The 13,937-nt window shown below is 51.4% G+C and overlaps 1 protein-coding gene across 1 annotated transcript; it reads right to left on the bottom strand.

Annotated features, from left to right (window-relative positions):
* Nucleotides 1–417: 417 nt before the first annotated feature.
* On the bottom strand, nt 418–13,733 carry GLYCTK (glycerate kinase). The gene is made up of 5 exons (XM_054281055.1): nt 13,655–13,733; nt 4,846–5,243; nt 4,326–4,477; nt 2,335–2,510; nt 418–1,725 (listed from the first exon to the last, which is right to left on the bottom strand). Exons 2-5 carry the CDS (start codon nt 5,133–5,135, stop codon nt 820–822), a joined length of 1,524 nt encoding a protein of 507 aa, XP_054137030.1. The 5' UTR covers nt 5,136–5,243; nt 13,655–13,733; the 3' UTR covers nt 418–819.
* Nucleotides 13,734–13,937: the final 204 nt, after the last annotated feature.

The following is a 13,937-nucleotide window of genomic DNA, read 5'->3' on the forward strand; positions in this document are numbered from 1 at the left end:
CATGCTGCTGGCACACAGGCTCTCCCAACAGGGACCAGCAGGGAAGATGTTGCTGTGGAGGGAAGGAGGCTGGAGGAGGACTCCACACAGCTGGCTTGTCGCTGCGCTTCATTCATCCCCATCCTTACACTGTACAGTGAAGGTATGTCATCCTCTTTGTCACTGTGCACTGCTTGTGCCACCCAGCCAGTATCAAGAACTTCTCTCTGCCAGTGTGCTTCTTAGCCACACTCCTGGCTGTGCATCCTGCTGGGCCTGGGGTCTCTGTCATCCCAGCACTCTGCTGTGGGAAGAGCTGCAGGGCACTGTGCTGGCTTGTGGAGCAGGTGCTGGGTGTCCCCTTCCCAGCACATCCCCCCAGCAGCTCCATGCTTCAGGTGAGCAGGCCTTGCTGTTACATCCTTCAGTCACTGTAATTTGCTCCAGTGGACCCCTAAAACTCCACTGCTGAGCTGCTCTTAGCTGGGAACACTGCAAGTGCAACAGTGCAGCAAGGGCTCTCCATGGTAGCTCTGCAAATGGCCTCAACTTCCCTACATCTCTTAAATTAACCATAGCTGGAGCAGTCACAAGCCTTAAATCCAGTTTCCTTGTCTGTAATGTGACCCCTTACCTTCCTCTGATCCCACCAATTACAAGTGCTTGTTTTTGCTGTGGACGTCCACTCATGTGTCTAATTAGTGGATTCTTTCTGTCAAAGACACTGGCAGCCTCAACAGTGAGCCCTAATTTAAGTAGTTTGCATTTGTCCACAGCATTGGTGCTTTCATTTACTCCTGCTCCTAATTAAGTGCATCTGGGTGTCTGCAGAGGGAGCTCTCATGATCTCTCCGTGGCTCTAATTAAAATGGCCTGGATGTCCATGACATTGGTGCCTGTCAAGCCTGTCACCAGGAGGTGATGCCCACCTTGGAACTGGCTGAAGAACGTGTAGGAGTCGTTGTTCCTGAGAAAGGCCTCCACATCCAGGCCCTGCTGAAGTGCCTCAGCCACCAGCCCTGGGCTGCAGAAGGCTCCTGCTGCCTCCGTTGGCCCATCCTGCCCATCTGTTCCCCCACTGAGGAAGAGGATTTCACACCTCCCTTGGGGGCTGCTGGCTCCTGTGGCCTGGGCCCTGTGCAGCCCCAGCCCCACACGCAGGGCCAGCTCCTGGTTTCTCCCTCCCTTGCCTGTTCCTTGGAGCTGGACCGTGGTTTCTCCACCAGCCAGGATGCAGACTGGTCTGTCGGGCCCCAATCCTCTCAGGGCCTGTAGGAACTCCTCCAGGTGCAAGCCTGGGATCTGCAGCTGTGCTGCCAGCTGCAGGAGATTGCCCCTCAGCTCATCCCCCAGGGGCCCTTCTGCAAGGCTGCTGAAGCCCAGGCAGAGCAGCTGGATCAGCTGGCAGTACAGGGTGGCAACACTGCCCACTTCCCCCTGCACTGCTGCACTCAGCACCAGGGCTGCATAGCCCAGGCCCTCAGCCTGGCGCCTGGCCTCCTCCAGAGCCAGCCTGTTGGAGCCAAGGATGATGTTGGAAACGTGGGAGTAGTTTTCTGGAGCAGTGGGCTTGGTGGGAGAGCTGGAGAGGACCATTTCCACTGACTTGGGCAGGCTGTGCAGCAGGTTGTATTTGGTGAGTATCTGAAGGCAGTCTTGGACACTGTGGGAGCTGGGAGCAGTGGGCCCACTCGCTATGATGTCCAGGGGGTCACCTATCACATCAGACAGGATGAGACTCACCACCTGTGGAAAGAGATGCCCACAGATTATTGCAGGAGGCAAAGACAGGTGACCACAAAAGAGCCCTGGCATAAGCACTGCTCTGAGTGCCATCCCCACATCAAAGCAGATGGAAACAGGGTAGGTCTTCACCCATTTTTAATTTATGGACCTGTGAGTGTCACCTTGCCCTTCTCAAACCCACAGATTTACAGTCCCCTTTGAAGCTGGACTATCATGTTAGAAGATGTAACCTGTGACACTGCACTTGTCAGCCCCAACCTAGTGTGGGTTTAGCAATGGGACACACTGAGAACAGCACCCAGGGGAGCCAAGAGTCAGAGCCAGCCTTGAAAGCACTCTGCTGAAGCACCAACACTTGGAAGCGCCTGCTGGCTGTGGGCTGGGGTCTGCATGATGGGATGGCTGATGTTTTCCAAGTCTGAATTCCCACTCTCCCAGCTCTGTCTCCCTGAGACTTTCTGTCCAAAGTGAAATCTTAGCCAGAGAGCCCCAAAATAGTGTGCAAAGCTGTTCACTCAGTATGGACAAAAACCTGGCAAGCTGATTTAAACCTGTGTTTTGAGGGTAGATGGGTGATGTCTGGGCAGACAGGGGCTTTCCCTTGGTTACCTGTGCAGGATGTGCCAGCTGGGCCAGCCCTCCACCCTTCAGCACGGACAGAGTCTTCCGGACAATGTTCAGCTCCTGTATGGCAGCTCCTCGGGAAGCCAACAGCTTTGTGAGCTTCTCCTTCTCCTCCAGGAGGATGGGAGGGATGGGAGCAGGCAGGAGGGCTGATCCACCCCCTAGGATGCAGAAGAGATGGCAAGGACATCAGGATAGCAGGAGAAGGAGGACAAAGGAGAGCAAGGCTTTAGCCTTTTCTCTTCCCACACAGGTGTCTGGAGGGAAGGCAGAGGTGGCTGGGGACCTAAGCTAACATCTCTGGGGAATTCAGTCGTCTTCAGTGGTGGGTTTGAATCACTGCTGTGCTGCACTCTCTGCAGTCAGCTACACTTCACCCAGGCAGTGTGAGCCTGGCTGCATGGGGGCACCACAAGCCTGCAGTGTGGTGGGGATGACAGAAGAGGGACAGCACCCACCCTCACCTCTGCACTGGGCTGCAGCTGGCTCCTCACACTGATATTCAGGGGTCACCTGGCTGGGTGAGCAGGGAGCCATGGCCTCCATGGATCACACAGCAGCCAGTGCTGGGCACATGGGGACACTGCCTGCTGTGCTGGCTCCATTTATTCAGGGCAGTGTGTAGAAACACTGGCTAGGGATGCAGCAAGATTGGAAACTGCTGAACTGCACTCATCTAGGCCTGGGAGGAGAGAAAAGGGGGGACAGTATTGCAAAGGACAAAGAACACTCTGAGTCCAGGGTGATAGCTTCACTGCTGGGAATTCTGTCTGACACAAGCAGGCATTGGAAATGTGGAAAAGAAGGCAAGGTTCTAATGGAAAAGTGGAATGGATTGAAAATACAGAGGAGAAAAGAGCAAGGTCTGTGCACAGAGTGAACGTGCACAGAAGTACAGCTGAATGCTACTGTCAAAATGCAAAGCCTGCTCAGAGGTTTGAGACAAATCAGCATCAATAAAACATGATGAGCAAGGAAAACAAATGCAAATGCCTGTGTTTCAGTCAATAGCCAGGGATCTAGCTGAGAGGCAGGAGCAGTTGGGGACCGGCTGCTGTGTGGGAGTGCACATGCACAGGGAGTCACAGCCACGGGGAGATCCTGCTCAGGCTCCCTGAAGGGCTAAGGAGTCTTTTGGAGATCCCTGGAGCCAGAAGACAGGAGGAAGCCCAGGGGAATCCCCAGAAAGCACAGCTAGCTTCCAGTCACTTGGGTGTTTGCCTAATGGCACTGCTCTCTCTGTACTGGATCAGGCTGCAGCATCCACAGGGGAATAAACACTGAGCAGAGGAGAACAAGGCCTTTCTGCAGAGCTGCTCCAAGCCCCTGCATGCTTCTGCCACTGAGCTCAGGATGAGGTGATGTCACTGCATCCCTCTGATGCATCTTCTTACACAGCCCTGGGTCTGGGGACAGCCTGGGGGCCACCAGCCAGCCCTGGGGGTGTGCAGGGCTGCCCCTGCAAGGCATGCAGCTTACTGTGTGCTACCTGGAGGCCTCATTTCCACTAGCTGGGAAGGAGCCAAGCCGTGGGAAAGGTCAGTCCCAGAGCTCAGCTTTCAGACTCACGCTCCTGCACAAAGGCTGAGCATGCAAATCTACCAGGTGCTTGCTTCTCCAAGTCTGCGTCCCCAAAGGTAAGGAGGGGGCAGGAAGAAAGTGTCTCCTTGCCAAGAGGTGGGAACAGCTGCCAGGCTGTGCCCAGAGGTGCCAGTTCACTGTGGTGGCACAGCTGCAGGACCCAGCCTGTGCAGCTCAGCCTCTTTCCAGTGCTGGGAGGCAGCAGCAGGAAGCCCTGTGCTCTCCCTTGCTGCATGCCTGGTGGAAGGATGGCAGAAGGGAGAGGGAAAATCAGAGGTGCAGGTGTCTGTGCTGAAGGGGCTGGCACGGCACAGCACTCCCTTGCTGCAGGGTCAGGGGTGGGCAGGCAGCTGGGGGCCTCAGCAGATCCCACTCCCTTGGGATCCCCACACTACCTGAGATGAGCACAAGGAGCAGGTCATCTGCAGTCAGACCCTCAGCCAGCTCCTGGATGGCAACTGCTCCCTTCAGAGCCTCTGCATCTGGGAGGTTGTTCTTGGCACCTTCGATGACCTGGATTCTGCTGTGTGGCTTCAGCAGCATCTCCCTGGTGAGGTAAGAGAGGCAATTACAGCACGGATCTGTGCACCCACACAGGCAGCCAGGCTGTCACCTGCAGGTGCCTGGGGTACCAGTGGCATACAGGGAGTGACCAGGACACAAGGCCTTTGCTGAGTGTCTCTTCCCCACAGCCAGAGAGGCAGCACACCCAGCACAAGAGGTGAGCTGCATTACTGGTGTCACTGGGATGTGATGGTGCTTGAAGATGAGAACAGTGGGGTGGATGGGGTGGGCAGCAAAGCAAGGGCAGCTCAGAAGGACTTAAGGTGTTCATAGCAATATCCCACAGAGAAAAATCTGGCAGCTTATACCCCTCCTTCCTGTTCCCCAAAATTGTTCAGAAACAGTCCTTACTGCATTCCTGCTCGCTGCAGGCTCTCCTGGATCCCCAGCGGCACATTGATAATCCCCCGAGTGAGGTGCTCTCCCAGGATCTCTTCTGCTGCTGCAGCCATCCCCAGCACAGCTTTTCCAAAACCCACCAGGTACAGGTGGTCCCTCTTCAGTGGAAAGGCCTGGCCCTTGACCAGCAGCTGAGGGCTCCCATCTCCCTGGAGCTTCAGAGCCCTCCTCAGCATGGGAGCGGGGCGGACGGTGCCCAGGGCGCCGCGGAACAGGGACAGCGCGTGCTCGCGGAGGGACATGGGGCACAGGCTGCCAGGGCTGAGCCCCTCTGCCTTGTGGGGTGGGCTTCTGCACTCCTGCCACCACTGGCAAGGCACCAAAGGCTGAAACAGCCAGCAGCCTCCGACCTGCAAGGGAAAGTGAACACTTTTGCTAGTAGAAGAGACAGGGCTGTCACAGAAAGAACAGAGAGGTCAAAACATGAACTGTGGAACTCTAGCTCCTGTTTCCCCTAGATTAAGGTGTCATACAAGCAGCATTTTCTAACTTTTCCCCAGGCAGGAGGAAGGGAAGGACAGTGTCACATTCAAACTATCTGTCAGCTTGTGATTCCCCTGCAATCTCATCACCTCCTGCAGGGAAGGTGAGCTCTGCCAGCCAGCTCCTCCATCACTGTAGATTTGCCACTGGCAAGCCATCATTTCTATTTGTTTAGCGTTTGACACCTTTCCAAACTGGGGAAGCTGCTCTCTGTCCTGGAGAGAGCAGGGCATCTGGGTGGAACAGCTTTTCACTACATTAACTCCCTTCCCCATGCCAGCCAAATGCTGATGTCACCCTCTGGCTGTGCATTGCCCCATGTGTCCCTGCAGCATCAGACACGGACTGAGGAGAAACAACAGGCTTGCTGGCTGCCCCATCCCTTGCTGCTGGTGGCCACAGAGAGACCAGTAATGAGGTTTCCTCACCAAACAGCAAATTAACACAAGGCATAATTTACCTTTTTCTTTTACTCCTCATTATCCATTAAGATCACATTTAGAGCCCAAATAAGACTTCATATCCAGGCAAAGTGTCTGTGAAAGCTGTGTCTGTGAAAGCCCATTTGAGCTGCTCTCCACTGAGCATTAGCATTATCTGCAACAGATCTGTGCATGGACCAAAAGATCTCAGCTGCTCAAGGGCAGATACTTGTCTTGACAGAGGAAAGGTGGCCCCTGCCAGCACACACACATCTATTCCCTCCCAGCATTTCTCCTTCCTTCTGTTAACTGGCAGCAAGTTCACTGCTGGTTTCTGAGGATCAAAGATCCTTGTGATCTGCATCTCTCCTGCTCATGGCATTTAAGGCAGGGTGCCAGGAGGCTGAAGCAGCCAGGGCAACACACTTGATCACAGACCCATTGAAATTCCCTGAGAGAGATTTAATCCTCTCTCAAGTAAATGGATGTGTTTTGTGCAAGGGCTTCTTTTAGGAGAGCTCAGGAGTCCAGAGGTCTCTTTGTCCTGACACTCCCTAGCATTGCAAGGTGTTAATCATTAAGCTGGACAAGCTTTTCAACAGCTCCTCTGGGTCTAAATCTGCCTTATTTTGCTGCAGGGACCCAAAAGATCTACAGAGAAAACCTTTACACACCTTCTCAGGCATTGAAACTTGGGAACACTCTGAAATATTGGGACAAGGGACTTGTAGGTAAGGCTATATAGAGAATCAAAAGTTTGTCAGAGAAAGAACCCCAGGAAGCGGGGAAAGACCCTTAAGAACAAGGCTAGAAGTAAACGATTCATTGCTTAGGGAACAGATTTTAAAGCCAAAAGCCAAGGCAGATTAACTACCTATGTGTACTCCCTTTAGGTGCTGTCAGGACTGGCTTTTCAACCACGAGGAGACAGGAGAACAAAAGACAGGGTGCCCTGACCACTTTGTTACTAGATTCTTAAACTTCATGGCAGCTGATGCTGCCAGCAGTTGAAACCACTGACCCCACTTCAGTGAGGGCCACAGTAACTGTGCAGGCCGCAGGGAGGTCAGCCCTGCACCTCTCAGGAACTGAGATAAGCATCTCTGCTCCCAGCAGGTCTCTGATTCACCTGGCCCCGGGCACTGTGCAATCAGAGGAAGGTGCTACAAAGCAGAGGTGCATCACACCCCAGGTCACCTCGTCTGAGCTGCAATACAGGGTTTGCAGGAAAGGCTGGAGAAGAAAAGCTTAAAGGGAGGCAGGGGAGTTTAAGAAAATAAAGCCCCAAAGTTTTTAACAGACTTTGTCTCTGCCTTGATGTCTCTGCGCGCCGCTGACCCTGAAGCCCGGGGAAATGGAGCACAAGCAGACCTGCAGGGGAAACTGAGCACAAGCAGACCTCAGCCGTGGCTCTGTCACACGTGCCCTCCTGGCAGCTCCAGCTCCAGACACCACACAGCAGGCAGGAGTTCTTTAAAGGCAGTCCTCTCCTACTGGAGGTGGAAAAACTAAATGCCAGCTTAATTCATCTGGCACTTGTGTACACACTGCTAATGCTTACTCTGGAAAGCATTTCAGTACAATAGCAGGCATGTAATCTGTTTTCTGCACTCTGAACTCAGATTATATTTTAACCATCGAGGCTTGATCCAGAGCCTGTGGAAGCCAGCAAGTGCCTTTCTATTGCATCTCAGGATTTTGGGGTTCACTGCCTGGCACTGATCTCAGAGCACAGGTGTAAAGGCAGAGTAAATACAGTGTAAAACCCCCTAGTGCTCTGAGGTTATCCAACGTTATGCCAGTGCAACAGAGAGCTGAATTTGGCACAGATCCATTTGCTTTGGATGTCTCAGTGTGTGACTCTGCTCCTTGTCAGCTCTGATTAGACACACAGGCTCACTGGAGACTCCCCTTGGAATGGGGGTGCTGCTAATGATACCACAAATCCCTTTTTATGTAATTTATTTATACAGTTTCAGGCACTGGGTACTAAATGTCATCAGGGAACAGCTATAAATCAGTGCTATGAAATCCACTGTAGATATTAACAAAAAATAAAACTCCTACTCATTTCACTAAGGCTTTAAAAACAAGATCAAGAGAACTGAATATCACCCCAAAACACAGGCAGTAGTGGAAAGAAAAATAACCCAAATGGCAGCTCTCATGCTCCCTCCCCAGATGGTGGGTTTAGAAGTGGTGTAATTGCCTGTTAACTGCTACATATTGCACGAGGGGAAATTACACCCTCACATCCCTGCCTTTTCCTCTTCCCACTGCTGGCTGTGAGAAACTGGGCTGGGAGAAGGGGCTGATGATGTGACTCATATTACTTCATGCACTAATCTTAGTTTCCCAGTTTCTCAGGAAAATCACTTAAGGATGAATGAGCCCTCTTCTGTATGGATATAAGGTGACAAGCTATAGGCACAAGTGAGGTTCAGGTTTCACACCTTCCCTTTGTCCCTGGTTGGGATAATGTGGAGTTGGGATATAGTCTTTTGAAAAGTTTTCTGTAAGTTTGTACTAAGCTTAGGATGAAAATGATGCTAAGAATTGCCTGTTCCAAAGAGAGCTGGAGGATTGTAAGGGGTTTAGATTAATCCCCTTTAAATGAAAACTTCCTCAGCTTTCATTCATGAATAATCTACGCACTTATAATAATCTACACACACCATTATAAGCCCTTTCTTCAGAGGGCTCCTCCTAAGCCTGTAGAAATTTTCACTGTTAGCTCTCACACCAAAATGCAGCAAAACCCCAGCTTCTCATTTTCACCTTCTCTGGGAAAGAGGCAGGGGAAGGAGCTGGACTGTGATAAAATACAGGCAAAACGCTCGTTTGCATTACCTTTCATTAACTTTTTAATTAAAGCAATTCTGCAGGCAAGGAGCCAAAGTCAGAGGGAGACAGAAAGAATCCAGCAGTAGGGGCAGAAATGTGGTAAAGCTGCCAAGTAAATTGGATGGTGGCAAGAGACCAAAAGCATGGACATAGCAGGGCAGAGTCTGAGCCATAAACTTGGAGGCACACTGGGGAAGAAAACAGTGAACAAATGAGCTGGCCATGCCCATGCAGTGAGAAAAATGAGCCAGCACCTCACTCCATGGCAGGTACTTGAAAGCTAGAAAAATACTTCTTTACTCCTTTCTAGGGGCCAGTCTGACATCACTGGGCAGGGCTGAGCTGTTCCAGGTGCTGTGGTTGGAGGTTTGTTCAAGGATTTGCATCTTGGGCTTGTGGTTTTTTTGAACTTGGGGCAATTGAGCTTATTGCAGGCCAACCCAACCACACAGACATCCTGAGCATTTCAGGTGCTGTGAGATCAGAGGATGCTGTGCCAGAATACATGGTTTAACTGAGAACAGGGACCTAAGTTACTTTAGTTTCAATGCTGTCAGGATGCCTCTGGATTTCCTCCAGGACTGGTGGCTGGCACACCTTCTACAGGGTCAGCTTCAAAATCCCCAAGGGGCTAGGAAAATATTTGAGATAGCACTGGATCAAACCCCAGTTGTTGGAGGATAATTTTGAGCTCAAGCTCTAAGAGACAGATTACAGCAGTAAACTCCCAGACACAGCAAGTTTTAGCAGTGTCTCTTGTTCCTCGTTTTTCTTGCTGCGTGACTTTTTCCTGGCCTCTCAGCATGTAAATTACTGACAGGCTCACCAAGGCTCCCTGCTGCAATTCCTCCTGCATCACCAGGGGAATTTACCTATGAAGTACAACAAAGTGGAGATTTTACTGCCTTAAACTCCCCTGTTCCCACTTACTGACACATCTCCTCTATCATTTGATATATCAACTTTAATTCGCCTGGTGAGCCCTGCTCAAACCCAGGCTTGCTGCTCCACATGGTCCCAAAAGCATTACAAGAAAATTTTCCAGGAGATGCACTAAACCCAGGAGGGAAACAACGCACTGAAGGCTTGTTCCAAGTGACTATTCTGGGAGGATTAGATGGGGGATTTTTCAAGACTAATCTCTTTAAATGAAAATTTCAGAATTTGATTAATTTTTTAATCTGCACATGGATTTGCATAAAATTACTGCACTGCCTCATTCACATCTGGCAAAAGAGAAAATGTCTGCAGCAAGGATGGGCAGCTATGAAGGGTCCAGTGCACGAGTGGGTGTGCAGGGACAGGGTGAGGGGCCCTCTGCCCCCTCTCACTGCATCCAAAAGTGGGAAAAAGTATCAGGGTGGTCAGCAGCAGCATGATGAGTCCACAGGGTTTGCCAGGCAGGCAAGGGAGAAAGTAGGATGGAGCCTGGATACCTTTGTTTTAAGAATATGCTGAGCTCTGGGAAAGCCAGGAGTCCTAGTTTCCAGTACATGGCTCTCTATATGTTGCTCGGAAAAGAAATATGTTGCTCTCATGACTGATTTACTCACCAGGAAAGTGTCAACAGGGTCTCTCTGCCTTTGATGGGGAATGTGGCTTAAGGCCAAACACAGGGAAGATAAGTGTTCTATTCAGCATTTTATATATATAGATCAGTATCATTAGCAAAAAAAAATTAACTGGATTTGACATATGCATCTTACTAGTTTTTCTAGGTCACACTCCCTTCACTCCCTATATACCTTTTGGAAATGATTTTCCCATGCTCTGGGTATTGCAAGGAAGAAAAATTTTTCACTAAAAATTCTTCTGTAGCTCAACACAGAACACTACTACCCTGAAGCCAAGCCCATGCCAAGTTTACTTCCTTTCATGCTGTAATTTCTCAAGCTCCCTATTCTGAGTCAACTTGCCATCAAAGATGAGAGTCATTTAAAATCCAGGGAAGGATCACAGTATTCTAGAGAAGATGAAAAGCTGCGAGCCTTGAGGACTGGAATAGTAGAAAGGGGTTGAAATTCAGTGCTGCAAAATACAAGGTCATGGTCTTTGGGATTAATAGCAGAAAATTATGAGCTCCTCAGCTGGAAATAACATAAGAGGAGAAAGAGCCAGGAATCTTAATCAGTCACAGGATGACAATTACAGCTGCCCTCTGGGCTGAGACAAGAGGCTGTGGGGAAGGTGGAAAGCAGCAGATGTGAACTGCCTGGACTTTGCTGGGGATTTTGACATCATTCCTGTGAGCACGCTGGAGGGTGGGCTGGGCAATCCCAGCTGGACACCAGCCTGACCACGGGGCTCAGAGGGCAGAAAGCATGGCCCGGGGTCCAGCTGACAGCTGGTCATCAGCAGGGGCTCTGCTGGTGCTTGTGCTGCCCCACGGCTTCATTAGGGACCCAGAGAGCAGCACAGAGTTTGGGGAACTGCTGATGGAGGCACCTTCCAGAGGAACTGGGATAAACTCAAGGTCGGGGCCCACAGAAAGCTCAGGGCCCTCAGCAGGGAGAAGTGTGAATTTTTGCTGCTGAGCAAGCACAAGTGCCTGTATTGTGCAGGTTCCCTGGTATCTAATACAGAAATGCATAGGTAGAATAACTGCATTTGATCGATATTACTCAAGCAGCAATTAAACATTTTTTCCATTAACTAATTTTGCAGGGGCATTATCCATAATTCCTACTTAATATGACATTTTTCTAGGAGATCCAATTATCCTGCCAGCTAAATTCCAGCTTGGTATAAACTGACAAACTAAGTTCCAACGATTAGGAAGAAAGGCAGAAGAATAAAAAGGAAGTGACAAAATATCAAATCAACAACCCACGGTGTTATACAACTCTAAAACTTAGCTAAGTATTGTAGGTGTTTTGAAGTAAATTGTCTTATGATGTTATTGGTGAGTCACCTCCGGGCCTGCAGGAGATAATCCAGGCTCTGATCCTGCAATTTAGAGTGTGCAGGAGGCACGACATTCCCAGCTTTTCTAAACCCTCTTTTCACAGGAAAATAAATCAGTTGTGGGGTTTGAACTGGCCTAACAAAGGGGCAGCTGACCCCAGACCCTCGGGAGGAATGAGGGCGTGTTCTGGTATCCCTGGACTCCCCTGTGAAAGTCTTGACTTGGTTCAAATTAAAAAAGGTAAATCATTCTGAGAGCCAAACCCACAGCAGTGTGAGAGGATGAGATCTTTAAACATGTAAGAGGGAGCTCCAGCAAGCAAACAGCGAGGGCAAGGACTCTGAGAAAAGAAACAATTCACTAAATCAGACAAAAATAAATGCACACAAAATAATTGAGCCCGTTTGAAGGACGTGCAGAGCTTTAACAGTCCTTGGACTTGCTGAGGTTTGACCACAGGAGGGCAACAGGATCCAAAGCAAAATCAAACTCTATTCTGGACACCTTGAGAGGAAATGCAATTAACGTTCAGGAAGGCATCTACAGTTCTTTTTTTTCTTTTGATTGTGTTTCTGGGGGATCAAAGTGACAAGATCTGCTGGTTTCTAAATTTAAAATAGCAGCAAACTTCATGGGGTGAAATTTTCACAGCTACTCATAGTCCAAGAGCAGCTTTTTAAGGTAAGAAATACACAAAAACATGCACACTGAGCCTGTCATCAGGATTTGTGATAGAAAAAAGCAGTTCCAAGGTGTGTGTACTGGAGCAGCATCCTCAAAAGCCACGGTGTGTTTCTCAAAGGCTTAAGTGTGTGCTGCCCACCTTTACCTGAGAGCCCACGTGGTGTAGGAGCACGGTGCTACAGCTGTGGTGTTGCTGTAATATTGCCAACAAGTTTTTAGAGGAATAAAGATTACTGGGATTTAATAAAAATGTGCTGAAAATTTTTAGAGGAAATAAAGATTACTAGGAAATAAAAATGTGCTGACTGCTGGACTGAAAGTGGGAGGGGAAGGGTGAGAAAGTGATCACAGTGTGTTTCAAAGGAGAGGGAGCTGACTGACACTCCCTGGTCACCTGGGCTGCCCTGAGGCTGTTCCTGCCGCTCCCTACTCTGATGCTGGGCTGCCCTCAGGCTGTTCCTGCCGGGCTCTGCCGAGATGCCTGCACAGCACAAAATCCCCTGTGTTGGAAAAGAGCCCTGAGACACCGAGTCCAACTCATGGCCCAGCATCACCGTGCCACCCAGACCCCACATGGCCACAGCCAGCCTTTCCTGGAACACCTCCATGGACAGTGACCCCACATCTCCCCATGCAGCCCATTCCAGCGTCTAAACACCCTTCCCGTGAAGAAATTCTTCCTGATGTCCAACCTAAACCTCTCCTGGCACAGATTGAGGCGGTGTCCTCTCATCCTGTCAGTGGTTAGCTGGCCAAGCCCCACCGGGCTACAACCTCCTTTGGGGAAGTTGTAGAGAGCATAAGGTCACCCCTGAGCCTCCTTTTCTCCAGGGTAAACACCCACAGCTCTTCAGCTGCTCCTCACATGATGGTGCTCCACACCCTTCCCTAGCTCTGCTGCCCTTCTTTGGACCTGCTCCAATATTTCAATGTGCTTCCTGAACTGAGGGGCCCAGAACTGGACACTGCACTCAAAGAGTGCCCTCACCAGTGCCGAGGACAGGGAGACAATCACTGCCCCGCTCCTGCTGGCCACACTATGGCTGGTACAGGCCAGGTGCCACTGACCCTCTAGGCCACCCGGGCACGCCTGGGCTCATGTTCAGCCGGCTGCCGACCAGTGCGTTTCTCTCTAGTTTCCACTGGAGACTCCGAGAACCGCCTTAAATCGCCATCACACGGGGATATCCCGCACAGGGCGCTGCCCGCGGCCCCTCACGGCCCGCAGCCCGCTCTGCCCCGCACCGGAAGTGACGCGCTCCCGCCGGCGCGAAGCCATTGCCCGTTCTACGGTATGACGTCATGCCCTCAACCCGGCCCCCTACGCCTCAATCGGCACGGGCGGGTGGGTGGGTAAATAACGGATAACGAACCCCGGCCCCGCCACAGCCGCTCGACCGTGCCCTCCGCCGCCCCTTCCCACCTCGCGCCCCGAGAGCAGCGGGGGCGGTGACAGATGCTGGCAATCGCGGCGGACTGAGAGCGCGCGGGCCTCTCTGCCCTTCCTGCCACACTCAATATGGCCGCCGGCCACCCCGCCCTCCCCCGTCCCAGCAGCCCCCGCGCCCGCCCCCTCAGCACCCCCCGTTCCCAGCGTGTCCCGCGCGGCCCCGCCGGAGCCGCAAGATGGCGGACACAATGAGGGGGAGCCGCCTCTCCGCGGCCTGACCGCGCCGAGCCCGCCGCCCTCCGCCGGCCCCGCGGCC

Source organism: Melozone crissalis, unplaced genomic scaffold, assembly GCF_028551555.1.
Source record: "Melozone crissalis strain CALT ecotype California unplaced genomic scaffold, PUWL_Pcris_2 ptg000029l_1, whole genome shotgun sequence".
In the NCBI taxonomy this organism is placed as follows: domain Eukaryota; kingdom Metazoa; phylum Chordata; class Aves; order Passeriformes; family Passerellidae; genus Melozone; species Melozone crissalis.

What these genes read in the sequence shown, in the direction of transcription:
- GLYCTK (XM_054281055.1), bottom strand. Translation starts at nt 5,135, where the DNA reads ATGTCCCTCCGCGAGCACGCGCTGTCCCTGTTCCGCGGCGCCCTGGGC. An exon ending in CTGCAGCGAGCAGGAATGCA is followed by an intron (nt 4,478 to 4,845) that starts GTAAGGACTGTT and finishes TTACCTCACCAG; the next exon opens with GGAGATGCTGCTGAAGCCAC. An exon ending in AGCTGGCACATCCTGCACAG is followed by an intron (nt 1,726 to 2,334) that starts GTAACCAAGGGA and finishes CTCTTTCCACAG; the next exon opens with GTGGTGAGTCTCATCCTGTC.